The 26240-nt window shown below is 51.9% G+C and overlaps 1 protein-coding gene across 2 annotated transcripts; it reads left to right on the top strand.

Moving 5' to 3' along the window:
* Positions 1 to 552: 552 nt before the first annotated feature.
* Positions 553 to 25236, top strand: CACNA1F (calcium voltage-gated channel subunit alpha1 F). Of its 2 annotated transcripts, none has more exons than XM_019714274.3 (48): positions 553 to 577; positions 2029 to 2278; positions 2654 to 2759; positions 2968 to 3107; positions 3355 to 3497; positions 3593 to 3745; positions 4565 to 4761; positions 4872 to 4975; positions 5569 to 5726; positions 6009 to 6101; positions 6215 to 6308; positions 6481 to 6507; positions 6624 to 6784; positions 7678 to 7903; positions 8824 to 9031; positions 9124 to 9244; positions 9358 to 9439; positions 10355 to 10400; positions 10587 to 10638; positions 11101 to 11260; positions 11448 to 11577; positions 12081 to 12140; positions 12286 to 12392; positions 12473 to 12560; positions 12990 to 13097; positions 13184 to 13236; positions 14248 to 14394; positions 15109 to 15310; positions 15405 to 15563; positions 16337 to 16447; positions 16689 to 16772; positions 17568 to 17588; positions 17798 to 17926; positions 18251 to 18316; positions 18584 to 18675; positions 19091 to 19250; positions 19488 to 19615; positions 19906 to 20002; positions 20195 to 20297; positions 20558 to 20659; positions 20841 to 20971; positions 21217 to 21342; positions 21600 to 21769; positions 22470 to 22577; positions 22701 to 22828; positions 22938 to 23050; positions 23423 to 23617; positions 23896 to 25236. In XM_019714274.3, exons 1-48 carry the CDS (start codon positions 553 to 555, stop codon positions 24124 to 24126), a joined length of 5895 nt encoding a protein of 1964 aa, XP_019569833.3. In that variant the 3' UTR covers positions 24127 to 25236. The 2 variants fall into 2 exon arrangements, with proteins under 2 accessions (XP_019569833.3, XP_019569831.3); XM_019714272.3 differs by having other exon boundaries at positions 5569 to 5759.
* Positions 25237 to 26240: the final 1004 nt, after the last annotated feature.

Here is a 26240-nt window from a genome sequence, read left to right as displayed (position 1 = left end):
ATTGACATCTTCACAGTTTTGACTATTTCAATTAGTTAATTTAACATGTTTACCCATTTATTTAGGTCTCCTTTAATCACTTGATAATAGTTAACAACTTTTTTCATGGAGATCTTGCACATATACCAGGGGTGCCAAAAAATGTGTACACATGACTTATATTCATCTTTTCTTATTGGTATATAATGAGTATTACAATTTTAATACAGTTTTTTCCTTTCTTAAAATGTGTATACATTTTTTGGTACCCTCTGTATTATGTTAGGTTTATTCCTATGTACTTAAAATTTCAGATGCTTTTCAGAAAATGATGTCATTGTTCTTATTTTAGTTTCTGGCTCTTTGGTGCTGGTATATATTTTGTAAAAATACTTTTTTAAGAAATCAGTGCCTTTCCTGTTGCAAGGCTCTGCCCCACAAAAGTCCCATCTTCGACCCTGCTCACCCTCCCATCTGACCCTGTGATGGCCCCGCCCTGTGACCTTAATCCTTCCAAAGCTGGGGGAAGAGAGGGGAGCTATTTGCAGATGGCTCTTCAACCTGGAAAGAAGGATGTCGGCATCTGAAGGCGGGAAAGGTGAGAGCAGCCTTCTACCCCTGCAGACCCTTTGAGCAAGCCTGGGCTCTGCTCTACCCTTGGCCCCTCTGACCCACCCACTGCCCACTGGGACCCCACCGCTGGAGAGCCACCAGGGGACCAGAACCAAATCACCCTGTTCCCATCCCAGCCAGTCCCTTACACAGCCTCACTGCCAACTGAGCCCTGACACTCAGCCTGACCCAGACACTGTCCCCTATTGCCTCCTAGTCCTATCCACAGCCATAGTTCCTAGTTGAAATCCAAACCCAACCCTGGCCCTGACCCCTATCCTAGCTCCCACCCCAACTTCAACTCCAAAGTCAGCCCCAAGCTTAATCCTGACAAAAACCTTACCGACCAGATGGCAAACCCCTGTTAGAGTCCAAATCCCAACATGAATACAGACCTTACCATGAACTCTAAAGTCACCTAACCTCAACCCCAACCCCTGGAAGTCAATAGTGTTAGTGAATGGGTCTCTGACATTCCAGAAAGAATGCAGACTCGTTTTTAAGGATAAGGAAAATTAGGAAGACAGAAGAACACACAGTTAATGGTGGTAGTAAGTCATGAGGGCTTGGAGTCAGAGCTTGCCTGGGTTTGACCCCCAATTCAGTGACTTCATCAAATCACTTACTGCCTCTTTTGGCATCAATTTCCTTACCTGCAAAATGGGAATAATACTATGTGCCAGACAGTCTTCTGAATGCTGAACTCATTTAATCCTCACAACAACCCTATAATGTAGGTTCTCTTATTACAATCCCATTATAAAGATAAGGAAATTGAGGCTCAGGGTGGTTATGTAACTTGCTCAAGGCCACACACAACTACCAAGTGGTAGAGTCAGGATTTAAACTCTGACAGCTTCTTTTCTCCGAAGGTGGGGATCTTAACCAGGCCAATCTACTGAACCTCAGAAACTGAAACAAGGCCATGGGAATTAGGAATGGCCTTAGCTGAAAACCCCAATGCAAAACTCAGATCCCATCCAAACTCAATGTCAACCCTAACCTTGATTCTAATTCTAACCTCAGCTCATTCAAACACTCAGTCCTAACCCTAAATCATAACCTATGCACACTCCATTCCCACCTTTATTTAAACCCAACCCAGAAATCCACCAGGTGGATTTAACCCTAAATTTGCCTCTAGCTATACACTTAATCGTACCCCATGTCAACTTAAACTCTACCCCCAATCCTAAAACCAAACCCTACTTCACTTGGAAACATAATCTCACCCTCACTTCCCTATAAACTCTCACTCTACACCCACTCAATTCCAACACCAACTCTTACCTCCCAATCCTTAACTCAGGTACCCCCAACTCTTTCTAATTTTGCATGCTCTTTTCTCCTTCCCTCAGACAGAGAGATGGGATCAGGTAGGAGGCAGCGATGATTGCCCCAACAACCTGTCCCTCCTAACTCGGTTTCTCCACACAGACATCACCCCAGAGCCCAGTCCAACCAATGGATCAGTCCCTGGTCCCGAATGGGGGCTGTGCCCTGGGCCCCCAGAAGCAGGAGGTGAAACCAGCAGGGCATTGGGCTTAGGGACCCCTAAGCGAAGGACTCAGCACAGTAAGCACAAGACGGTGGCAGTGGCCAGTGCCCAGCGGTCACCCCGGGCACTCTTCTGCCTCACCCTGGCCAACCCTCTGCGGCAGTCCTGCATCAGCATCGTGGAGTGGAAGCATCCTGGAAGGCCAAGGGCAGGCATTGGGGTGAGGGTCATCAGGGTACCAAGGGTCAAGGATTGGGTCAGGGCTAGAACGAAGAAGGGCTACGATTACCAGGGTCCAAGGGTGTCGAGAACTGGCTTAAAGGGGGAGTTGAGAAAAGTGAAAGTCATCAGGGGAATCAACAGTCAAGGAGTAAGTCACAACAAGATTGAGGATGACTAAGCTTTGGGGGGGGGTCAGAGTCAAGGCCTTGGACAGGGCAGAGGCTAGGAGTGTGAGGGCTGGTCACCTTGGGGTCAACAGTGAGCACTGGGTGGAGAGGTCAGCAAAGGAATGCGAAGGTTCTGAGGCTGCTCTGCCTGGGTCCTTGACTATGTCCACCTGAGGCCCTTCGACATCCTCATCCTGCTGACCATCTTTGCCAACTGCGTGGCCCTGGGGGTCTACATCCCCTTCCCAGAGGACGACTCCAACTCTGCCAACCACAACCTGGTGAGGCTCACCCCGCCATGCCCTGTCTTTCCAGTCAGATCCAGCCTTAGTCAAACTGCTCCTCAAGCCTTCCAGCCAGGCCCCACCCCGCACTGATCCAAATGACCCTCCCCTGCCCAGACCCACACTCTGTCCCAGCTATTCCCTCTTCCCTGCCTCCCCTCAATCCCCAACCCAAATACCTCCCCGATCTCCACTCTTCCCCCAGGAGCAGGTGGAATATGTATTCCTGGTGATTTTTACTGTGGAGACAGTGCTTAAGATCGTGGCATACGGGCTGGTGCTCCATCCCAGCGCCTACATCCGCAACGGCTGGAACCTTCTCGACTTCATCATTGTCGTGGTTGGGTGCGCATCTGCGGGGGACACCCCCACCCTAGTTCAACTTCCCACTCCAGACCCCCGCTTAATTCGGGGCTCAGGGAAGCGACTACTTCAGACTGTCCCCATTTGGCAGCCAGAATCAGGAAGATTAACATATTTTAAGCCTATTTGCTTTTCCGGTTACAGGGACTTGTTCTTTCCCGAGCAGAGAGGAGGCGTGGGAGAGGGTGCCAAGGCCTGACCCCCACCTCGTCCCTGGCTCTCCCATCAGGTTGTTCAGCGTGCTGCTGGAGCAGGGCCCTGGACGGCCCGGGGACGCTCCGCATACTGGGGGGAAGCCGGGGGGCTTCGATGTGAAGGCGTTGCGGGCATTTCGGGTGCTGCGGCCACTGAGGCTGGTGTCTGGGGTCCCGAGTGAGTGGAACGCCCCCGGGGTTGGAGGTGAGGGGGGAGCAGGAGAGGGGCTGAGCGGACCCTCCCCTACTTCGCCCACTTCTCGCTCCCCCTAGGCCTGCACATAGTGCTCAATTCCATCATGAAGGCGCTGGTGCCGCTGCTGCACATCGCGCTGTTAGTGCTCTTCGTCATCATTATTTATGCCGTCATCGGACTCGAGCTGTTCCTCGGACGCATGCACAAGACGTGCTACTTCCTGGGATCTGGTTAGCCAGTCTGCCCTTCTCAGGATAGGAAACGCCCTCTCCACTGGTTCCTAGAGCCCACGGTGTTCTCAAGGCAACCCTAATTCACAAGACTCCACCCACAGGTTCAGGCTCCACCCCCAATAAACAAGCCCTACCCCTATATTTAAAGCTCCGCCCTCAATCCCAGACTAAAACCGCCCCCCTCACTAATACCTCGGTCCTATCACAAGACCACCCTTCAGCCAAGGCCCTGCCCAGCACTTAAGATTCTAAGCTTCCCTACTGGCCCCATGTATTCAGGCCTTTCTTTCAGACACCAGCCCAAGCTGACCCCACCCTCTTTTTTTTTCAATTTTTATTGGGGAATATTGGGGAAGAGTGTGCTTTCCCAGGACCCATCCGCTCCAAGTCAAGTCGTTGTTTTCACTCTAGTTGTGGAGGGCGCAGCTCACTGGCCCATGTGGGAATCCAACCGGCCACGCTGATGTTATGAGCACTGCGCTCTCACCAGCTGAGCCAACCGGCTGTCCCACCCCACCCTCTTTTAAAGATCCCCTCCCAAATCCACAAGACTCCACTGCCCCCAGTCTCATGCCTCACTCTTATTTACAAGATTCTGCCCCAAGATTTACAGTCCCACTCCCTAGATCCCTGTGGTTGGGGTTCAGCTTCCCAGTGATTCAGAATCCTGACCTGGCAGAGTCAGGGGCTAAGGGTTACCCTTGATTTAGAAAAGTCTAGGACCCTGAGTTGCACTTCCCAGGTGGGCGGGGCTGCAATGTGGCAGCGACTGTGGGTGAGTGTGCTTCGGAGCTCAGAGCTCCAGTCTTCCCACAGACACGGAAGCTGAGGAGGACCCATCGCCCTGTGCATCTTCGGGCTCAGGGCGTGTGTGCACCCTGAACCAGACCGAGTGCCGCGGGCGCTGGGCAGGGCCCAATGGAGGCATCACCAACTTCGACAACTTCTTCTTCGCGATGCTGACGGTCTTCCAGTGCGTCACCATGGAAGGCTGGACCGACGTGCTCTACTGGGTGAGGTGGACCGCAGGCACACAGTGCGAAGGCTGCACTTGCCTTTCCTCCCTGAGCTCAGGCGGGAGTGTCTGCATAACCTGAGGGATGCATGCTCTCTCTCTCCCCAGATGCAGGATGCCATGGGATATGAGCTGCCCTGGGTGTATTTTGTGAGTCTCGTAATCTTTGGGTCCTTCTTCGTTCTCAACCTTGTACTTGGCGTCCTGAGTGGGTGAGGAGCCTAGACACTCCCTTCATCTTGTCCTTCATTCTCCCATTATCCTGCCCCTCAGCCCTGTCCTTTATTTTGTTCCTGGCAAACTCCTACACAACCTTCAAAACACATCCAAAATAACCCTCCATTCAATCAACATTGAGCATCTACTGTATCCAAAGCACCGTTTTAGGAATGGAACAAGAGACAAAAATCCCTGCCTTCCTGGGTATTACATTCTGGAGGGGAGAGACAGATAACAGCAACATACACAATAAATAATATATATGTAGTGTTTTACATGGAATATGAGCTATGGAAAGAAAGGAAGGATAAAAATAAGAAGGGGAAGATCTTGCAACTATAAATAGGGACAGTCACGGCAGGCCTCCTTGAGAAGGTATTATCTAATTAAAAATGTGAAAGAGATGAGGGAATGAGCCATGTAGATATCTGAGGAAAAAGTGTCCCAAGCAAAGGGAACAGCCAATGTGAAGGCTCCAAAGCAAGAATGTGCTTGGCATAGTCAGTGAACAGCCAGTGTGGCTGGAATGGGGAAGGAGAGGGGGCAGGGTGGTTCCCCCACCTAGCCCCCTATCCTTCTCCCTCAGGGAGTTCTCCAAGGAGAGGGAAAAGGCAAAAGCACGAGGGGATTTCCAGAAGCTTCGGGAGAAGCAGCAGTTGGAGGAGGACCTGCGGGGCTACCTGGACTGGATCACACAAGCGGAGGAGCTGGACATCGAAGAACTCTCAGCTGATGGAAACTTTGGTTCTGTGGCTGAAGAGGGCCGAGCTGGCCACCGTAGGCAACCCTAATCTGGCCCATTCCCTGCTTCATGCAGGCGTCAGATGTGGGCTGCCCTCCTGAGACCCAGCCCCCAGTTGGACACAGAACCCAGACCTAGACCCAGATCCCCTTCCCAACTGTACCCAGAACAAAGATTCCAAGTAACAACTCCCCTGCCACACCCACAAACACACACCTACACACACATACGGCTGTAACTTCACTCCAGGCTGTGCTCCCTAACTGTCCTCCCTATACCCTCAGGGCCACAACTGGCAGAGCTGACCAATAGGAGACATGGACGTCTGCGTTGGTTCAGTCACTCCACCCGCTCCACACACTCCACCAGCAGCCATGGTGGGGCTCCATCCAGGTTGGGGAGAGGGGCGGGGTGGGTAGACAGAGGAGAAAACCAAGGATGGAACCCTCAGGCCTTCATGTGCTGACCTCTATTCCCACCCTATCCACAGCCAGCCTCCCAGCCAGTGACACTGGTTCGATGACAGAGTCTCCAGGCGATGAGGAAGAGGAAGAAGGGGCCCTGGCCAGTTGTACACGCTGCCTGTGAGGGTCCCCAACCCTTGACCTCTAACCCAACCCGGAACCCAGTCCAAACCCAGCCCCTTGTAGTTACTTTAGACCCCAACCTTGACCTCAGTCCCTGACCTCCAACGCCAGCCGCTGTCTGCCCCCTCTGCCCCTTATGACACCTACCTCTCATCCCCCTCTTTTCCAGAAACAAGATCATGAAAACCAGGGGCTGGTGAGTTGGGGAAGTTATGTGACTTCTGGACCCCATGACTTTGTGAGCCCCACCCGAGCACCCCAGGGCAGGCTGAAGTGAGTGATCTCAGCCAGCTGGCTCCCCTTTCCTCCCAGCCGCCGCCTTCGTCGAGCCAGCCGGGGCCTTCGGGCCCGCTGCCGTCGGGCTGTGAAGGCCAATGCCTGCTACTGGGCCGTGCTGCTCCTTGTCTTCCTCAACACGCTGACCATCGCCTCAGAGCACCACGGCCAGCCTGTGTGGCTCACTCAGACCCAGGGTGCGCCCGCCAGCCTACCAGCTGTCTCCCCCGGACCCCCATTCCCTCCACCCCAGAAACGGCAATCCAGGATCCCTCAGGTGCCTCAGACCCCCCAACACTGCCTCACTGAGCAAGTACATGCAGAAACCTTAGCCTGTCCCATCCTACCTCGTAGCTCACGCTTACGTAGTGCTTGCTGAGTGTCAAGTTCTATTCGCAGGGCTTTACATGTACTAACTCAGTTTCTTTTCACCACGACCTTATGAGAATGAAGTACTAAGGCACAGAGTACTGAGCACCAAGATACTGAAGAGTTAAGTAACCAATCCCAGGACTCAGCTAGTGAGTGGCAAACCCAGGCAGCCTGGCTTCAGAGTCCAGGCTCTTAACCCCGCGCTGTCGGGACAAGTCAACCCCTCTGTTCTTCAATTTCCCCATCTGCAAAATGGGGCTAGTAATGGTATTCACTTCATGGTGTGGTTAGGAGGATTAAATGAGTTAAAGTGAAAAGTGCTTAGAACATTGCATGGCCCACGTAAAGCTAACACTTTGTAAGTGGCAGGTGCTACCCCAATATTAATATTTGAGCACTCTTCTAACCCAAATCTTCAAACCAGCCCAGTCCTAACTAAACCTCAGCCTCTAACTCTACCCTTAAAATGTAGCTTTTCTGGGCTCTCAGAAGCTGACTGAGGCCCCACCCCAACTCTGTCCCTTGCCCCAGCTTCAAGCCCCTCAAAACCTCACCCACTCTGACCTACAAACTCATCTTAATCCCTAACCCTAACCCCACCCCCAGCCTGTGCCTGACCTGCAATACCAGCTACCCCAGATCACCCCATGACCACTACCTCCCCACATGTCACCATGCAAACTGGCTAGCCTGGTTGCCCCTCCCCCTCTCCCCACAGAGTATGCCAACAAAGTGTTGCTCTGTCTGTTCACCCTGGAGATGCTTCTCAAGTTGTATGGTCTGGGCCCCTCCGCCTACGTTTCCTCCTTCTTCAACCGCTTTGACTGCTTTGTGGTCTGTGGTGGCATCCTGGAGACCACCCTGGTGGAAGTGGGTGCCATGCAGCCCCTGGGCATCTCGGTGCTCCGATGTGTGCGCCTCCTCAGGATATTTAAGGTCACCAGGTGTGTTTGGGGGGGAGGGTGGGTAGGACTGGAGCCCCAAAACAAAGCCCAAACAGTCCCCACCCCAGCTCCAATGATAACTTTATCCATATCACCATTCATTTCGCAAATATCCATTGAGTGCCTACTGTATGCCGGGCACCCTTCCAGGTCCTAGGGAAACACCAAAAATCAAAGCAGACACAAGTTCCTGCCTTCATGGAGATTCAAGTCCGGTGGGGAGGTTGTCTACTCCATTTCTTTCCCCTTCCTTAAACTCAACCCTGTCTGTGAACTCAATTCCATACTCATGTCCAACCCAAACCCCATCCCCAACCCCCAACCATAACACCAGCTCTAACCCAACCCCAACCAGTCATCATCCACAAGCCCATTTACAACCCCAACATGCAATCCCAAGCCCATCTTCAACCTCATCCCTAACTCACAGCCTCATCCCCATCAATAACCACAACCCCCATCCATAACTTCTCACCGTCAGCTCATCTCCAACCACAACCCGTTCTCAGCCCCAGCCCCAATCTTATTCCCATCCTCTCCTGTCTCAACACTCAACTCAAACTTGGTCATCTGCAAATACTCCCTATCCCCGAACCCCCATCCCATCCCCATCTCCAATTCCTAACCCCATCCCCAGTCCTGGTCCCAACCTGAAACCCAATTCTAGCTCCATCAACTTCCATTTACCCTCCATCCTAACCTCATTTCCCATTACACCCCTAATGCCAACCCTAACCACAAACTCAGCCTTCCCCTCACTTCTTATTCTCAACTCACCCCAACTACAAAATTACTACCAACCCTGACACCAAAGGTCGTTTTAACCTAGCCTGCCCCAATGCATCCCAAGCTGGAGCCCTACCCTGGTTCCTGACTCACCATTCGACATATCAACCTTGCCTCCTCCATTTCTGCTGCAGGCACTGGGCATCTCTGAGCAATTTGGTGGCATCCCTGCTCAATTCAATGAAATCCATCGCATCCTTGCTGCTTCTCCTCTTCCTCTTTATCATCATCTTCTCCCTGCTTGGCATGCAGCTGTTTGGGGGCAAGTTCAACTTTGACCAGACCCACACTAAGCGAAGCACCTTTGACACCTTCCCCCAGGCCCTCCTCACTGTCTTTCAGGTGGGGCCTGGAGACCATGGGATGGGCAGGTCATGAGCATCCTAGAGTCGGGGGAGGGTCCCAAGAGCTTCATGGTGACCTCCCACCCCCAGATCCTGACGGGCGAGGACTGGAATGTGGTCATGTATGATGGTATCATGGCCTACGGCGGCCCCTTTTTCCCAGGGATGCTGGTGTGTGTCTATTTCATCATTCTCTTCATCTGTGGCAACTGTATCCTCAGAGCCTTGGGTTGCTGGATAGTGGCAGGGTGGGCGTGGATGGAGGGACTTGGGTGGTCCAGAGGCAGGCTGCTTCTCCATCCTTTGCAGCCTGAGCTCACTCAGACATCCTGTTGAACGTGTTTCTTGCCATTGCTGTGGACAACCTGGCCAGTGGCGATGCAGGCACTGCCAAGAACAAGAGCAGGTGATGTCTGGCTCTGCCTCCAACACAATCTCTCGCTGGGTCCCTGCCGAGGAACCCCCCCCACACACACACATCCCACACCACCAGAGATGGCTCGGTCATCCTGGCAACCCCTACCCGCAGATCCAACCTGCAGTCCTCATTCATTCCACATGCACTTATTGAGCACCAACTTTGTGCCAGGCTCTGGTCTAGATACCGAGACAGCAAGGGTCAAGGTAGACAGAGTCCTCTCCTTCATGGAGCTGACATTTGAGTTGGGGAAGGCAAGCAAAACACAAACAACTGAATATATAATATACTTTAAGTATGTTAACAATATAATGAAGAAAATGAAAGCTAAATAAAAGAATAGAGAGAAACGAAGATTGCTATTTTGGTTAGGGTAGTCATGGAAGGTCTCTATGCAGAGGGGGCAGTTGAACCGAGACCTGAATAAAGTGAGGGAGAAAGCAATGAAAATACTTGGGGGAAGAATGTTCAAGGCAAGAGGACAGCATGTGCAAGGGTCCTGAGGTGATGATACTCTAAGCACTTTCAAAAAACACCAAGGAGACCAGTGAGCCTGCAGTGAAATAAGCAAGGAGGAGAGTGGTAGGAGATGAACTCAACTGAGGGGATAGGGAGGCCAGATTGAGGGCGTTCTGAGCCACAGTGAGGACTTCGGTTTCTGCTCTGAGTGAGTGGGAGCCATGGGAGGAGTATGAGCAGAGAAGGGATGTGCCAGACTTAGGATTTAACAGGATCCTTCTGGCTGTTGTAAGAAGAACAGACTGTGGGGGTGAGGGCGGAAGCAGAGAGGGTCTATGACGTCTAAGAAAGGTCTGTTCTGAGTGCAACACCCACCCCCCGCCCCAGCCTCACCCATCTGTTGTAATCCTTAGCAATCACCACCACCCCCATTTTCTCACACAGGGAGAAGAGCACGGAGGGGAAATCACCACAGGAGAATGGAGCTTTGGTGAGTTAGGAGCCTGAGTACCATCTATACATCATACTACCACCAATACCCGTCTATGTGTTTGTGTCTAGCCCTCAACTTCTGCCTATGTATTCCTTCGTTATTCCACCCCTTCCATGCCTCCCCTGTGTCCATCTCCTGGTGTCTCCTCCACCTTTGGTGACCCCCCCACCTTCCTGTTCCCAGGTGCCTGGTGGGGAGAATGAGGAAGAGAAGGGCGCAAAGAATGAAGGAGCAGGCAAGTGGCCAGGGCCAGGTGGAGGAGGTGTGGGACCTTAGGGACATCACGCAGACAGAGCTCTTGACCCCTGAGATCCTCTTCTCTGGAGAGCAAGCTTTTCTGAAATCATCTTGAAAATAATGGGCTTGGCAGGTGGCCAGCAATGTTTGGAATGTTGAGATTAAAAAAGATAAACATGTTTTGTTTTACTGCAGAACTTCTCAGAGCCTTTATGTGATAATAGTGTGTATATGACTGTAAGGATGGCAATGTTCATTCAACACACATTTACTGAGCCCTTACTGTATCTCAGGCACTGATCTAAGTGCCGGGGACACAAAACAAATTCAAATCCCTTCTCTGAGGAGCTGACATTCTAGCAGGGAGATGGGAAGAATGTACCATGTGACAAATACTGTTCTACGTATTTTACATACATTTTCTCAATTAATTCTCTCTCTTTAGAGCTTCTGGTGCCAGGCATGGAGGAAGAGGAGGAGGAGGAGGAAGAGGAGGAGGAAGAGGAGGAGGAAGAAGGGGGTGCAGGGCGTGTGGAACTCCTGCAGGAAGTTGTACCCAAGGAGAAGGTAGTGCCCATCCCTGAGGGCAGTGCCTTCTTCTGCCTCAGCCAAACCAACCCGTGAGTACCGGGAATAGATGAGGGGGTGGGGCAGGAGGGGCTGGGGCAGGTGGAGGGCCAGGCAGCAGCCAAGGCTGGAGGAGGGGTGCACAGCCTGATGCAATAGGGTCTGAGCTGCATCCCTCAGGCTCTCCCAATCAACTCTGTGGTCCGGGATTCTGACCATGGCCCATTCCCTACTCCCCAGATTGAGGAAGGCCTGCCACACCCTCATACACCATCACATCTTCACCAATCTTATCCTGGTGTTCATCATCCTCAGCAGTGTGTCCCTGGCCGCCGAGGACCCCATCCGAGCCCACTCCTTCCGCAACCATGTGAGCTTTTGGCTGGGGGCTGGGGAGCACTCCCAGGGGTGTCCTACTGGGCACAAGCTGGGGTCAAGATGGAGACAGGGAGAACACCCCTATCTAGGTAGAAAGAGAGGGGCAATAATGGCAGCTGCTGTGGTGCCAGCCTTTACTGTGTGTGCAACAGACTTCAGGAAGTGCCAGGGAGGAAGGAGATCAGTATTCAGCTGAGAAGGAATCTGTACTTAGAGAGATTGAGTGGGCCAAGGGCACCCACTTGGCTGGGTAGAGGCAGAGGAGCCCAAGTTTGAACTCTGGTCTTTCTGATGGCCAAGACTTTTGCCTTGTAGAGAAGTTCTTGATGATCATGAGAGAGAGAGGGAAGGACGCAAGGAAGGATGGAAGGAGGGAGGGCTATGCTTGTGTAGAGAGGTACAAACACACACACACACACACACACACACACACACACATGCCTAGGATCCCCCTCAGCAATGACTCAGTGACTCCCCCTCTTTCTCATCCCCCAGATTCTGGGGTACTTTGATTATGCCTTCACCTCCATTTTCACTGTGGAGATTCTACTAAAGGTAACTAATGGGCCCCCAATCATACCCCAAGTGGCCTCAACCCACTCCCCACCAACCGCCACAGCCCACCTTTACTGCTTCTGTTCCCTCCTCCCCCTTCTATCCCCAAATCTGGGGTCTAGCCTTATGACCTCTTACTTCCCAGATGATGGTGTTTGGGGCTTTCCTGCATCGAGGCTCCTTCTGCCGTAGCTGGTTCAATCTATTGGATCTGCTGGTGGTCAGCGTGTCCCTCATCTCCTTTGGCATCCAGTGAGCACCCCTTACCCACCCATTACTCCCAGAGCCCAGACCAGGCCCCAGCCAGGGCCTGAGGACCGCCCTTTCCCCAGCTCCAGCGCCATCTCCGTGGTGAAGATTCTACGAGTACTCCGAGTACTTCGGCCCCTTCGAGCCATCAACCGGGCCAAAGGACTTAAGGTAACCCCTCCACACCCAAGTCCACAAGTACCAGGCCCTGCCCCACCTGAGGGGCCAGGATTACTGATCAGACTGACCATTTGCATTGATGCATGACCACACAGCCTGGACCTGACATGTAGCCACATGTACGGGACCACTGACCATGTGGCCTGACCCCTGTTCCTTACCAATGGTCACATTTCTCTGATCCGAGTTTGCAACATGTGGCCACTCACCCCTGCCTGGCAAAAACTTATTGCCGGTTGGTGTCCTCATATCCCTGGGCCACATCACTGCCCTTTGACCATGTGTTCCTGACCACATATTCCTGACCTGAGACCACATGTCCCCGACCCAAGTCCCTGAGCCCCATCCATGCCCAGAGTACCGGCACCATGGCCATTGTGGCCTGCAATGTCCATTACCCATATCTGTGGGTGCCTGCAGCACGTGGTGCAGTGTGTGTTCGTGGCCATCCGGACCATTGGGAATATCATGATTGTAACCACACTCCTGCAATTCATGTTTGCCTGCATTGGCGTGCAGCTCTTCAAGGTGAGAAGAAATGCTGGAGTGAGGCTCAGGCACAGGTTAAGGTGGGGATTAAGGGTAAACCTGCTTGACAAATATCTTCCCTGCAGGGGAAATTCTACAGTTGCACTGATGAGGCCAAACACACACCCCAAGAATGCAAGTGAGTGGCTAAGACCCTGCATTCCATGGGGCACAGGACACCTCCCAAAGGCCGCAGAGGACCCTAGAGCTCACCAGCGCCCCTGAAATCCCTAGAGTTTCCTCCCAAGAACTGCAGAGACCCCCCAGATTTTATCAAGGCCCCCAAGACTCCCAGAACTCCCCAAATCCCAAGATACACCACCAGAACTCTCCCAAGAACTACAAAGGCCCTCAGATCTCATCAAAGACTATGAGGCCCCCCAAAACCTCCCCCAAACCCTTCTCCACATTCCCCAAAGTTACCTACAGTCCACTCCAAACCTCCTAGAACTCCCCAAACACACCCCTCCCCACCCCCGCCGAATCCCCAGTTTCGATCTTTGAGACTCATGTAGAGGGTAGTGGTTTAAAACATGGGCTTTGAAGTCAGACATTCCTGGTTCAAATCCATCCCATGAGACTTTTGTTAACCTTGTAATTTCTTACATTTCTTAACCTTGCTGAGTCCCATTTTTCTTAACTGAAGAATGGGGATAAAAAGAGTATGGATCTCATAAGTTTTTTGTGAGGAGTAAATGAGTTACTACACAGAGTGTACTACAGTGTAAAGTTACTCCATGTAAAGCCTACCACCACGCCTTGCATAGACTTAGTCCTCATCAATGTTGGTTATTATTAGTATTACTTTTTTTCTGGGTGGTAATGATGATGATGATAATGGTGATGAGAGTTAACATATGTGGTGCCAACTATGTGCCACACATTATTCTCTTTGATTGACTTTACTAATCCTTGTAACAAGCCAGGAAATATGTTCTGTTATTATCCTTATTTCGTAGATGGGGAAAACGGAAGCACAGAGAGGTTAAATGCCCAAGGTCACCCACCCAGTAAATGGAGGGGCAGGATTTGAACCCAGGCTATTCAGCTACATCACTATGTCCTGCTGCCTCCATGCTGGAGACCCCAGTCCCCTTTCCACAGCTCCCCACCCCTCCTCACCCACCCAGCCTGTCTGCAACATCCACAGGGGCTCCTTCCTGGTCTATCCTGATGGAGATGTGTCACGGCCCCTGGTCCGGGAGCGGCTCTGGGTCAACAGCGATTTCAACTTTGACAATGTCCTTTCAGCCATGATGGCTCTGTTCACTGTCTCCACCTTTGAAGGCTGGCCTGCGTGAGGGGCAGGGCCCCAGGGACGGGCAGGGGACTGGGAAAGAGTCTCTAGGGGACTGGCTTAGAATCTGACGGGGGTAGGTGGGAGAGTATCTTGGGATGAGATAAAATTCTCTTGAGACTGGATAGGGTTTTCTCGGGGCTAGTGGGCATATCAGAGGACTGGGTGAGGGTCTCCCAGTAGCTGGCTGGGGTGCTTTGGGGACCTGGGTGGGTGGGGTCACCAGGAGTTGGGTAGAGGTCTATGAGGGACTTGGTAGAAGTCTAGAGAGGACTGGGTAGGATTTAGGGAGGACCGGGTAGGTGTCTGGGGGGACTGGGTGGAGGTCTCAGAGGAGATAGATTGGGAGGTTCAAGGATTTCCAGGATGCTGCACGATTCATTGCGGTACTAGTTGGAGATCTCGGGGATGATGGGACAGGAGATTTACAGATCTTTGGGGGCTGGTGGGGGAGTTCTGGGGAAATGCGTGGGGATCTCCAGGTGGCTGGAGAAGGGGATTTGGGGGTCTGTGGGAACTCAAGGGATTTCAGGTCTTGGAGAGCCTGGTGGAGGTCTCTTGGGGTATGAATGGAGGTCCTAGATGGTTAGATCAGGGGAATTAGGGGTCTTTGGGGTGCCAAGAAGGAGATTCTGGGGTGTCTATGATGAAGGGTCTGGGGGGAGGTCTGAGGGGGCTGGGATCGCCCCTCACCTGCCTCCACCGGCTCCCTAGGCTGCTATACAAGGCCATTGACGCACATGCAGAGGACGAGGGCCCCGTCTATAATCACCGTGTCGAGCGCTCAGTGTTCTTCATTGTCTACATCATCATCATTGCGTTCTTCATGATGAACATCTTTGTGGGCTTTGTCATCATCACCTTCCGCGCCCAGGGCGAGCAGGAGTACCAACACTGTGAACTGGATAAAAACCAGGTGACCGCTGAGCCCTAATCCATGACCCCAGCACCATACACACCTCCTGGCCTCTGGATCCCACTGCTCACTCATGTCCTGAACCCATATGCAGCGCCAGTGTGTGGAATACGCCCTCAAGGCCCAGCCACTCCGCCGATATATCCCCAAGAACCCACATCAGTATCGCGTGTGGGCCACTGTGAACTCTGCTGCCTTCGAGTACCTCATGTTCCTGCTTATCCTGCTCAACACGGTTGCTCTAGCCATGCAGGTCTGAGATCCTCCCCTGCCAGACACCCTAACCTGACCACACAATCACTTGGGAACCATTAGGAACACTTTAGGCTACCAGTAGCAAAACTCCCAACTGACAGAGACTTAAACTATAAAGATATTTGCCACATTTCTTCAAATCTAAGGGCAATAACTGTAAGTTGCATACTGATTTCAGAGATCTAAGAAGTGAAAAATAAGTAGCAGATGGCAATTGTAAGTTGCCACTGATTGTGACGTGCATCCCAATTTCAGAAATTCTAAAATGTGAAAATATGTGTATCCTAGAGTCAACGAAATATGGTAGCTACCTCACATAACAAGAAGTGTGGAGGTAGGCTGCATGCTCATGCTCATCAGAGACTCAGGCTCCATCTTTCTGCTCCTTTCATTCTCATGCTTGTTGCTTTATGGTCACAAGGTGGTTGCCACAGTTCCAGGTGTCAACACTACATTCAGGGCAGGAGAAAGGAGGGGAGGTTGTACCAGAGGGCTGTCCCCATTTGAGCCTTTTATTGGAAAACAAAAATATTTTTCACAGAAGCTGCCCAACCAGCAGCAGGCTTGTTTCTGTCTCAGTCAGAACTAGCTGCAAAGGAAGCTGGGATTTCTACAATCCACAATGGGAAGCAGACAATGTGAGGGGTTGGGCCAATGCGTAGTACTACCACACCCCCAGACTCACCTCAGTCCAAGCCAGAGAACATTTGGTTGGGGGTGGGGAGCATCTCTGCTTCAGGATCTGTCCTCACATCTGATTTTCTTTCCCAGCACTATGAGCAGACTGCTCCCTTCAATTATGCCATGGATATCCTCAACATGGTCTTCACTGGCCTCTTCACTGTTGAGATGGTGCTCAAAATCATCGCCTTCAAACCCAAGGTGCTCCCCAGCCCTAGACCCACCTGTTCTGTGGGAATCCCTTGGGGTGGAACTCATTGCAGAGCTCTTAGGGGGGCAGCAACCAGGGAGTCGTGAGACTAGGGAGTGAGAGGGATCCAGAGGTAGGCCTATCATGTGATCCAAGCTCGGCCCTGCCTCCCCAGTGCCCTTACCACTACTGGCCCCCTACCCAGCTTGCTGGCTCTCAGAAGACAGGGCACTGCTTTCCTCCTGCCAACAGCATTACTTTGCCGATGCCTGGAACACATTTGATGCTCTGATTGTGGTGGGCAGCGTAGTGGACATTGCCGTCACCGAAGTCAATGTGAGGACTGGCCTCTCCACTAACCCACACTCCCCCTACTAACCTTTCCTCATCTCAACCCCGGGGCTTTCTTTCAAATGTGTATGTGGCTCCCACTCCCATCAACCCCACTCATGGAGACTCAGTGCTCCTCATTCTAGCTCTATCCCTTCTGAGTTCCTATTGGGTTCAACCAAAGTCCCCCTCCACCAGCTCCCTCATTCCATTTGCAACCTATCCTCTGGTTCCACCATGACCTAAAATGACTCTGTTATTTCTATTATTTCCTTTATTTCCTCTACATTCCCCTCCATTGGCTCCATCATCTCTTCTGACTCCTTCATCGGCTCCATTTCCTCCACTGACTCCATCATCTCCGACACTGGGTCTTTCATGCCTGTCATTACCACTGACTGCACTGTTGGCTCCATAATCTCCTCCACTGGGTACTACATGGTTCTATAACCCTGATTGACAACACTGCTGCTTCCATATCTCCATCACTGACTTCTTCATTGGGTCCCCCATTGGTTCTCTCATCTCCATAAAATAAATGGCTCCATCATTTCCTCCACTGGCTCCAATATGTCTCCTCCATCATCTCCTGTACCATCTCCTCTCCTTCCACCCTCATTGCCAACTTTTCCCACAACCATCTCGATCCACTACCACATAACCTTCCCCACCATCCCTTGCATAATGACTCTGCCATCCATCATCCCCTATAACTGTTCAATCATTTCTCTCCTGGTTCATTTGGGGCTGTGATCTCATTATCTCTTCTGTCACCTCTGTCTTGGCCATATCTCCCTCCAGAATGGTGGCCACCTTGGCGAGGTAACCCCCCCACCTCACACCAGGGACTCTCTGCTTCTTTTCTCTCCCACTCTCCCTTCCTTTTTTCCCGATGAGTCCTTAGATATGCTCCCTGACCACCCTGGGCCTGATTTCTGAGGGATTTAAGGGATGGGAGGGCCAAAGCATGAGACAGGGAGGCTTCTGGGGCAAATGTGGGCTGAGCATACCCACCACACCCCGAACCCCAGAGCTCTGAGGACAGTTCCCACATTTCCATCACCTTCTTTCGCCTCTTCCGAGTCATGCGGCTGGTCAAGCTTCTCAGTAAGGGTGAAGGGATCCGCACATTGCTCTGGACATTCATCAAGTCCTTCCAGGTAACACCCCCATCCTTTGACCAACCCCTTGCCCCCACCTCACACCTCTCAGCCTGCCTTTTACCACCCTCAGCACTATATCTCCCATGACATACCCACCTGCAACCTATCATTTCCAGTTTTCCCTCTTTTCTAGGCTCTCAATCCCCAACGTGCCTTGGCCCTCACTGTGCTCACATTTGGGAGACACTGGTAGTCATAACATGTGCACTTGGTGGATGGACCACATCTCTCAGCAGGCCCAGGCTTAAGGGAGCAGTGCATTCTGGGGATTATGGTTCTTTGCCTGGACCTGAGCATCTGTCTTCCTCTCCACCCCCATAGGCTTTGCCCTATGTTGCTCTTCTCATCGCAATGATATTCTTCATTTACGCGGTCATTGGGATGCAGGCAAGTGGGGACCCTAGGGAATATCTCTCAGACACTCCTCTGCTGAGGGGAGTTGAGTATGAATAACCCAAAAGTGGGGTTGGTGGGTGGAAAGACAGACAGACACGCTGGATGACCCTGAGTCAGTCCACATGTCTGTAAAATGGGATTATCAGTGCCTACTTGTCAGGGTTGCGAGGATCCTTTGGGGATTAGGAGTTGTGAAGTGGGTGGGAACCTGTGGAGGCATTGGTTCACCCCTCTGTCATAGCCCCTGTGTGCCCACAGATGTTCGGCAAGGTGGCTCTTCAGGATGGAACACAGATCAACCGAAACAACAACTTCCAGACTTTTCCACAGGCTGTGTTACTTCTGTTCCGGTAACATCTACACCCTTCCCTGCCATCTCGGCCCCCAGCATGCCCTTGTGTGCCCACACACCCTGTCTGGGCCCCAGATTGCTTGAGCTGTAAAACTAACAGGGCCGCGTGGAGTTCCATATTGCCCAAGATTTTTCTTCCCTGTGATCTGAATCTTTTAAAATATTCTAGCCTGATCCATCCTTTTTCTGGCTGTAAGATGTATCCCCTTCTTAGGCTTCAGTGTCCCATCTATAAAATGCTAACATGACTGTCATCAACATGGCATGCCAGCTTTTTAAATGTCAAAATGTTATCTGTGCCAGATGTAGCCCCTGACAGGAAGTGAGTCATCTAACCCCTCCAGCCCCCACAATGCCACTTGCCTTGACTTCATAGCCTGCTCTCCAAGATGGCACCCCCATGTGATCCCCAGGTGTGCCACTGGTGAGGCATGGCAGGAGATAATGCTTGCCACCCTTCCTGGGAATCGGTGTGACCCTGAATCTGACTTTGGTCCTGGAGAGGAGTTTACTTGTGGTAGCAATTTCGCCATCGCCTATTTTATCAGCTTCTTCATGCTCTGTGCCTTCTTGGTGAGGACCATTTTTCCACAACCACCACCACAGCCATGGGGGCTTGTCCTGAAGGGTCTGGGGATGTCAAATGAAGTGGGGAGCCCAGATCTTCAGAGTGGATAAAAGGGTTGACCTGGTGACAAGATCAACCCAGGAACTCATGACCTAGTGACCATATAACCTTACGTCAGCCTCTCACCACCCCCCATACCCTGTTCTGCCCTTCACCTAACCCTCCTGCTCACTGTCCCGCAGATCATAAATCTCTTTGTGGCTGTGATCATGGACAACTTTGATTATCTAACCAGAGATTGGTCAATCCTGGGCCCCCATCACCTGGATGAATTCAAGAGGATCTGGTCTGAATATGACCCTGGAGCCAAGTATGCCCTCTAACCCCATACCTGGTATCCCATGGGACAATGCACTGTTCCACACAGTACCCCAGCCCCACAACGTCTGGCCTACTCCTCCCATTACCTGGTCAGTAGATGCCCCAAGGTTGCCACTGCACCTGTCCTCTGCCCCCGCCACACTCTCCTCCAATTCTTCCCTGGCAGGCTCTGGGGTATTGGTGGGGAGAGGTAGTGATGAGCTGGTGGGGCCCTGAAAAAGGGGTAGAGTGGGTATCTCCAACCCAGTAGTGCCTCCCGCCCACCCCCACCTGCCCAAGGGGCCGCATCAAGCACCTGGATGTGGTTGCCCTGCTAAGACGCATCCAGCCTCCACTGGGATTTGGGAAGCTGTGTCCACACCGAGTGGCCTGCAAGGTCTGTGCAACTGCCCACCCCCCACCTTGCCTCTTAGAGGACTGTCCACTGTCTGGCAGGGGTGGGCAGAGACTTTACCTTGGATAAGGAAGGGGTGTTTGGTTGCATCATCAAAGGTTTCTGCCTCTGGGCATTCGTCCCTGCATTCCTGGCACTTGCCCAAAGTGAGTTTCATGTCCCTGGTGTGCACAGAGACTTGTGGCAATGAACATGCCCCTCAACTCAGATGGGACGGTGACATTCAACGCCACACTCTTTGCCCTGGTTCGGACATCCTTGAAGATCAAGACAGAAGGTGTGTGGGGAGGGGACGGGCAGGAGTTGGAAGGTTCCCTGGGGAGGTTACAGGAAGCAAACTGGAGTGACTCACGGTCCCAATCCTAGCTCTGAACCTCAAAATGGGTGACTTCAGCTTTTCTAGGCCTGTTCCCCCACCTGTCCGATGGGGGCGGTGCATGACTGTGGTAGAAGCTTGTGAAGCCCCTCCAACAGTGAGGGAGTGACTGTGAAGGGCTTTCCCTATTGGTTCATGCCCCACATCCTCTCCTGATGCAGGGAACCTGGAGCAAGCCAATCAGGAGCTCCGAATTGTCATCAAAAAGATCTGGAAGAGGATGAAGCAGAAGCTGCTAGATGAGGTCATCCCTCATGCTGCCGGTGAGCAGGCCCCACCCCAGTTCCTTGAGCCAACCTCTGAATGGCAGATGATTGATTGCTCGCCACCACAAAACCAGCACTGGCTGGAGGAGTGGGGACAAAAAGGGGATTCCATGCTGTGCATAGGGTGGGGGGAACAGAGAACCCCGATGTGACCCTGCTTCCTCTCCCTTTCCCCCAGAGGAAGAGGTCACTGTGGGCAAATTCTACGCCACATTTCTGATCCAGGACTATTTCCGCAAATTCCGACGGAGGAAAGAAAAGGGGCTACTAGGAACTGAGGCCTCCCCAAGCACCTCCTCTGCCCTTCAGGTCTTCAGGGCCGGGCCTGGGTGGGTGGGGGTAGGTGGGAGCACTGTGGCAGAAGCTGACTACCCTCTTGATCTCATGGAACCCATGTCACAGATGAGGAAACTGAGGCCCCACGATCCACAGAGGATCAGGGGTGGATGAGGGGCTCCTTCCCAGACCCCACACTCCTGCATGGGAAGGAAGCTCAATGACAGGGGAGTGTAGACCTTGAGCTGTCCTGCTTCCCTATTTTTCCACCCCCACAGGCTGGTCTGAGGAGCCTACAGGATTTGGGTTCTGAGATCCGGCAAGCCCTCACCTGTGACGCAGAGGAGGAAGAAGAGGGGAAAAGGGGAGAGGAGGAAGATGAGAAGGACACAGAAACATACAAAGTGAGGACAAGTTTCCACTCCCCCAGGATTGTAAAATACTCCCTCAATCCCCGGACTTCCACACTGCCTCTGGGAAGAAGCCCCCCAGAGAAGCAGTCCCTGCAATAGACAAATGTTTGTTTGGCACCTGTCATCCACTGTTAGGGGGCAAGACCCAGATTCAGCCCGGCCCCTGGGGAACTTATTGGAGAGAAACTATATGACCAAGTGACTTCCATATAACATGGATGCAACACTCAGTCCTGTGACTCCCACAGGCCCCGATGGGCTCCCAGCCCCCATCCCGCCAGAGCTCCATGATTTCTGTGTCTCTGCCTGCTGGGAATAAATTCCGAGAGTCACTCTCCCTTGGGCCCAGTGATGACGAAGAGGGAGCTCCCAACTCCAGACAATCCAGTGTGTCCCAGACTGGATCCCACGTCCACAGGTACAGCCAAGAGTCTGAAGGAAGATTGGACAGTGCTGCCAGTGACCTGAGGGAAGGAAGGGACTAGCCACTGTATGGGGGTAATTCAGGGGCATTGGAGGAGGGCCTAAGAGGGCTTTCTAATGGAAGTTTGGTAAAGATGGGAGCTTAAGTGGGAATAAAGGGTAATAAGAGATTCATGTGAGAAAGGCAATGCAAAGACAAAAGGTGTATAATGTGGAACTAAATGGGTTTAAGTTCAAAGCCTGAATTAGCCATTTGCTAAGTGACCTTGGGCCAGTCACTTAGTTTTCATGGTCCTCAATTTCCTCACCTGTGAAAGGGGGATAATAATGGTACTTACCTCATGGAGATAATGGACTGATGAAATGAGGTCACACCTAACTTTTACAGCTTCCTCTTCACCTCCCTCAACACACCGCCAATTCTTGTGCTAAAGTTGTCTCTTTAACAGACCAACTTTGGTTTCTTTTCAAATATTGGGTCCCTCCAACGAGACAAACGTCTATGAAAAGAAAGCCCATGTCTACTTTAAAATGATGACAGGTTAATTTTATGTTATGCGAATTTCCCCCTAATTAAAAAAAAATTAGAAGCCCAGCATTTCTGTAAGGGAGGGGCATGGAGTGAGAGAGAACCAGGGTCCCAGAACCACATATTGGGGGAATCTGATCTGCCTAACTTGTCTCACTTTCTCCAGGAGAAGCTGCGGGGCTCCCATTTTCACCATTCCAGAAGAAGGAAGTTCTCAGCCCAAGGAAACTGAAGGGCAGGAGAAACAGGATGAGGAAGAGGAGGTCCCTGGCCGGTTCTCTGACCATGACCAGTAGGATGAGCTCATGAGCCACGTGTGGGAAGGCAGGGCTGATAGCACCCCATCACCCATGCCCAGGCCTGAGCTCACCTGCTGCCCTCCCTCCCTCCCACACAGGCTCTCCTACTTAGATGAGCAGGCAGGGACTCCCCTGCACCCCATCTTTTTGCCACTTCACAGACCCCAGAAATATGGAGATGAGCACCATGCCACACGCCGCCGTCTGCTGCCCCCGACGCCTGCAGGTGAGAGTGGGAGTGGGTCCTGGGGGCCCCCAAGGGCCAGCAGGGCAAAGGACTGGGGAGGCACTGATATTCCTCTTTGCCCTAGGTACCCCCTTCCTCCCACCCCCAGATCAGAAGCCCTCCTTCACAATTCAGTGTCTGCGGCACCAGGGCAGTTGTGATGATTTGCCCATCCCAGGCACCTATCATCGTGGGCGCAACTCAGGGCCCAGCAGGGCACAGGTGAGGCAGGGAACAGGGTGGGGGCAACCTAGGCTGAGTTTATCAGGCACACTACACGTCAGGTCCTTCTGAAGAATGGAGCACCTATGGATTCACACAATCTTCCCTGCAACTGTGAGGTAGGTACTATTATCAGCCCCAGTTTCCAGATGAGGAAACTGAAGCCCAGAGCGGCTCACTCAAGCTAGTATGTGGCACAGCTGAGATTTAACCCCAGGTGTTCTATGCTTTTAAATAAATTCAAGTCTGATTTACACACATTCAGTTTGACTCCAGTTGTGTTTGCAGGTAAGAGGTAGGCGCAGGAGTGAGTCCTGCACCCTCACAACCCACCCATCAATCACTGTCCCTCTGATGTTTATTCTGATCCAGGGTTCCTGGGCAACCCCTCAACGGGGTCGGCTACTGTATGCCCCACTGTTATTGGTGGAAGAGGGTACAGCAAGGGAGGGATACCTCGGCAAATCCAGCGGTCCACTGCGCACCTTTACCTGTCTGCACGTGCCTGGAACCCACTCAGACCCCAGCCATGCCAAGAGGGGCAGTGCTGACAGCCTGGTGGAGGCTGTGAGTCCAGAAGGGGCATGGGCAAGAGGAATGGGGAGGAAGGAGAGGAAGCGGGAGCTTGGGAAGGAGGGAAAAGGGGTCCCCAGTCCCTGTGCTGTGCCTGTAGCTCTCCCCTTGCTCTGTGACTCCTGCTTAGCACGCTGTGTGCACCACTGCCCCCCACTGACTTCCCTGCATGCCCCAGGGCTATATCATTTATCCACAGTGCCCCCTCTGTGAATGCTGCTTCGACTTTATGCTGTGCCCTCTGTCAATTCTGATCCCATCTGTGCCCCCAGGTGCTCATCTCCGAGGGCCTGGGCTTCTTTGCCCAAGACCCACGCTTTGTAGCCCTGGCCAAGCAGGAGATTGCGGCTGCGTGTCACCTGACACTGGACGAGATGGACAGTGCTGCCAGTGACCTGCTGGCACAGGGGACCAGCTCATTTTATAGTGACGAGGAGTCCATCCTCTCCTGCTTTGATGAGGAAGACCTGGGAGATGAGATGGCCTGTGTTCATGCCCTCTGAATTCCCAGCCTCCCCACTACTCAATAAACCTCCTGCCCTCCCTTCCCCAGAGGGAGACAGGCAAGGACCACACCCTTGGATTTTGGTGTCTTTGCACTGGGAACCTAGAGCGGCCCAGCAGCCCCCATCCATCCATCCTTCTGTTTCAGGGCTGAGCCACTGCCCACACACGGGTATTTCCAGAAACCAGGACAGCCAGGTCTGATTCTTCAGCGTCAGTGAAGGAGGGAGGAGGAGGAGGAAGAGACAGCAGCCAAAAAAAGCTGGAGACAGATTGGAGCTGGTGGGGGAAGGGGATGGTACTGGACGGACATGGAGGAAAGAGGAGAGAGGGGACTTGGATGAGGAGTCAAGTCAGAGATTCCACAAGGGGTCAGTCAGGTCTGACTGAAGAAGGGCAGACGGATGGGAAGGAATGAAGAAGGAAATCCAGAGGAGAGTACTGCCAGTAGAAAGGCCTAGAGGTTGGAATTAGCCTAGTATGTGACATGCCAGGCCAAGGGGTCCTCTGATGGCAGTGGTAATTTCAGGGAGGCTAAACTGGGATCACCCTGTCTCCCACCTCCCACCTTCTCCCTGAGAAAATGAAAATCTAAATCCATTGACAGAAGACATGGGTGGCAGCAGAGGGTGGGTCTCCAGCCTGGGGGAACACACTCAGGGTCACCTAGCTTTCCTGAGACCAGCTAAGAGTTACCCACTCCCCTGCTACACAGACCCCAGACAGATCCCAGAGCTCCTCTTTCTGCTTCTTGCCTTACCTTTAGTCATTGCCCAACCTTTGGGGTCTCATTCACTCAGCAAATGTTTATCAGGCATTTACTTTGTGCCAGGCACTGTTCTGGGCTTCCCATAGAGAAAACTGAGCTGGTTTAGACATGTGACAGGACTTGTTCAAAGTGGTAGTCAGTCCCACTCCAAAGGAATTGCAAGCAATGCTGGGAGTGACATCGGATGGGGCCACCACTTGGGAGGGTATGACCTAGGGTCTCCTCCCAGCTCTCAGAGGAGGGGTTTCTCACTTGCATAATTGGTGGCAATCAAGCCACTGAAATTTGAGGAAAGCCAGAATTGGAGACTGGGACTTAGAATATAGAGTTGCACTAGGCCTTGAAACAAAGATGTGGAGTGGATGGGCTGCTGTACTGTGGGGACAACAAGTCATGGGCAGGATGTAGACAGTGAAAGGAGACTTGAGGGATGAGGTGGGAGAGGCCACCTGAGGCCAGATGATGCTGAGACTATCAATGCCAGGTCCCCAAATCTGGGACTTTTCCTAACATCAGTGGAAAGCCATGGGAGGAATTTCAGCAGGGTAGTGACATAGTTAACTTTGCATTTTAAATAGATGTTCTCATGGCTGTGCTGGAAACAGAAGAGAGGGGGAAGGGACTGGAGATGCTAAAATTGGCAGGAACAATGGTCGCCTTCGCCAGGGGAGGTGGCAGTAGAGATGATGAGAAGTGAGTGGATTACAGAGATGTATAGGAGGTAAAATGAACCACTTATTTGGCCCTGTGCTAAATACATTGCAGTTGGTTAATTTGTGCAACAACCCTATAGGTACCCTTTTAAACCATTTTACATGTCCAAAGTCATACAGGAATAAATATTAGAGGTGGGATTTAAATTCAAGCAATTGAATGTCAAGATCCATGCTTTTCCCCCAGTGAGGCAATACCTGGGAAATATCCATTACATGCTCATGTGAATTTGAGTGTGTGTGTTTTTAAATATAGGTATACATTCAGATAATTAAGAATTCAAAATGTACAAGGGTATACAATGAAAAGTCTCCCTTCCCCCAGTGTTATCAGATGTTTTATACATACATAGGATGCTATACTGATAAGTTAGCACCGTGGCTAACAGGTCCTGGAGCCAGACTTCCTGGGTTCAAATCTTAGTTCCACTATTTACCAGCTGTGAGACCTTATAAGAATTCTTTTGCCTCTCTGCACCTTAGTTTATTCACCTGTAAAATGGGGATAGTAATAGTAACTGCCTCATAGGGTTGCTGTGAGGATTTAAATGAGTGATTTATGTGAAGCTCTCAAAACAGTGCTTGACACAGAACAGCCACAATTTAAAATGTTAGCTCTTCTCTCTATAAT

Source organism: Rhinolophus sinicus, chromosome 18, assembly GCF_057876585.1.
Source record: "Rhinolophus sinicus isolate RSI-liver-muscle chromosome 18, RSI-T2T, whole genome shotgun sequence".
Lineage (NCBI taxonomy): Eukaryota > Metazoa > Chordata > Mammalia > Chiroptera > Rhinolophidae > Rhinolophus > Rhinolophus sinicus.
The sequence above is the reverse complement of the archived record's forward strand: the minus strand, read 5'-3'. Positions and strand labels throughout refer to the sequence as shown.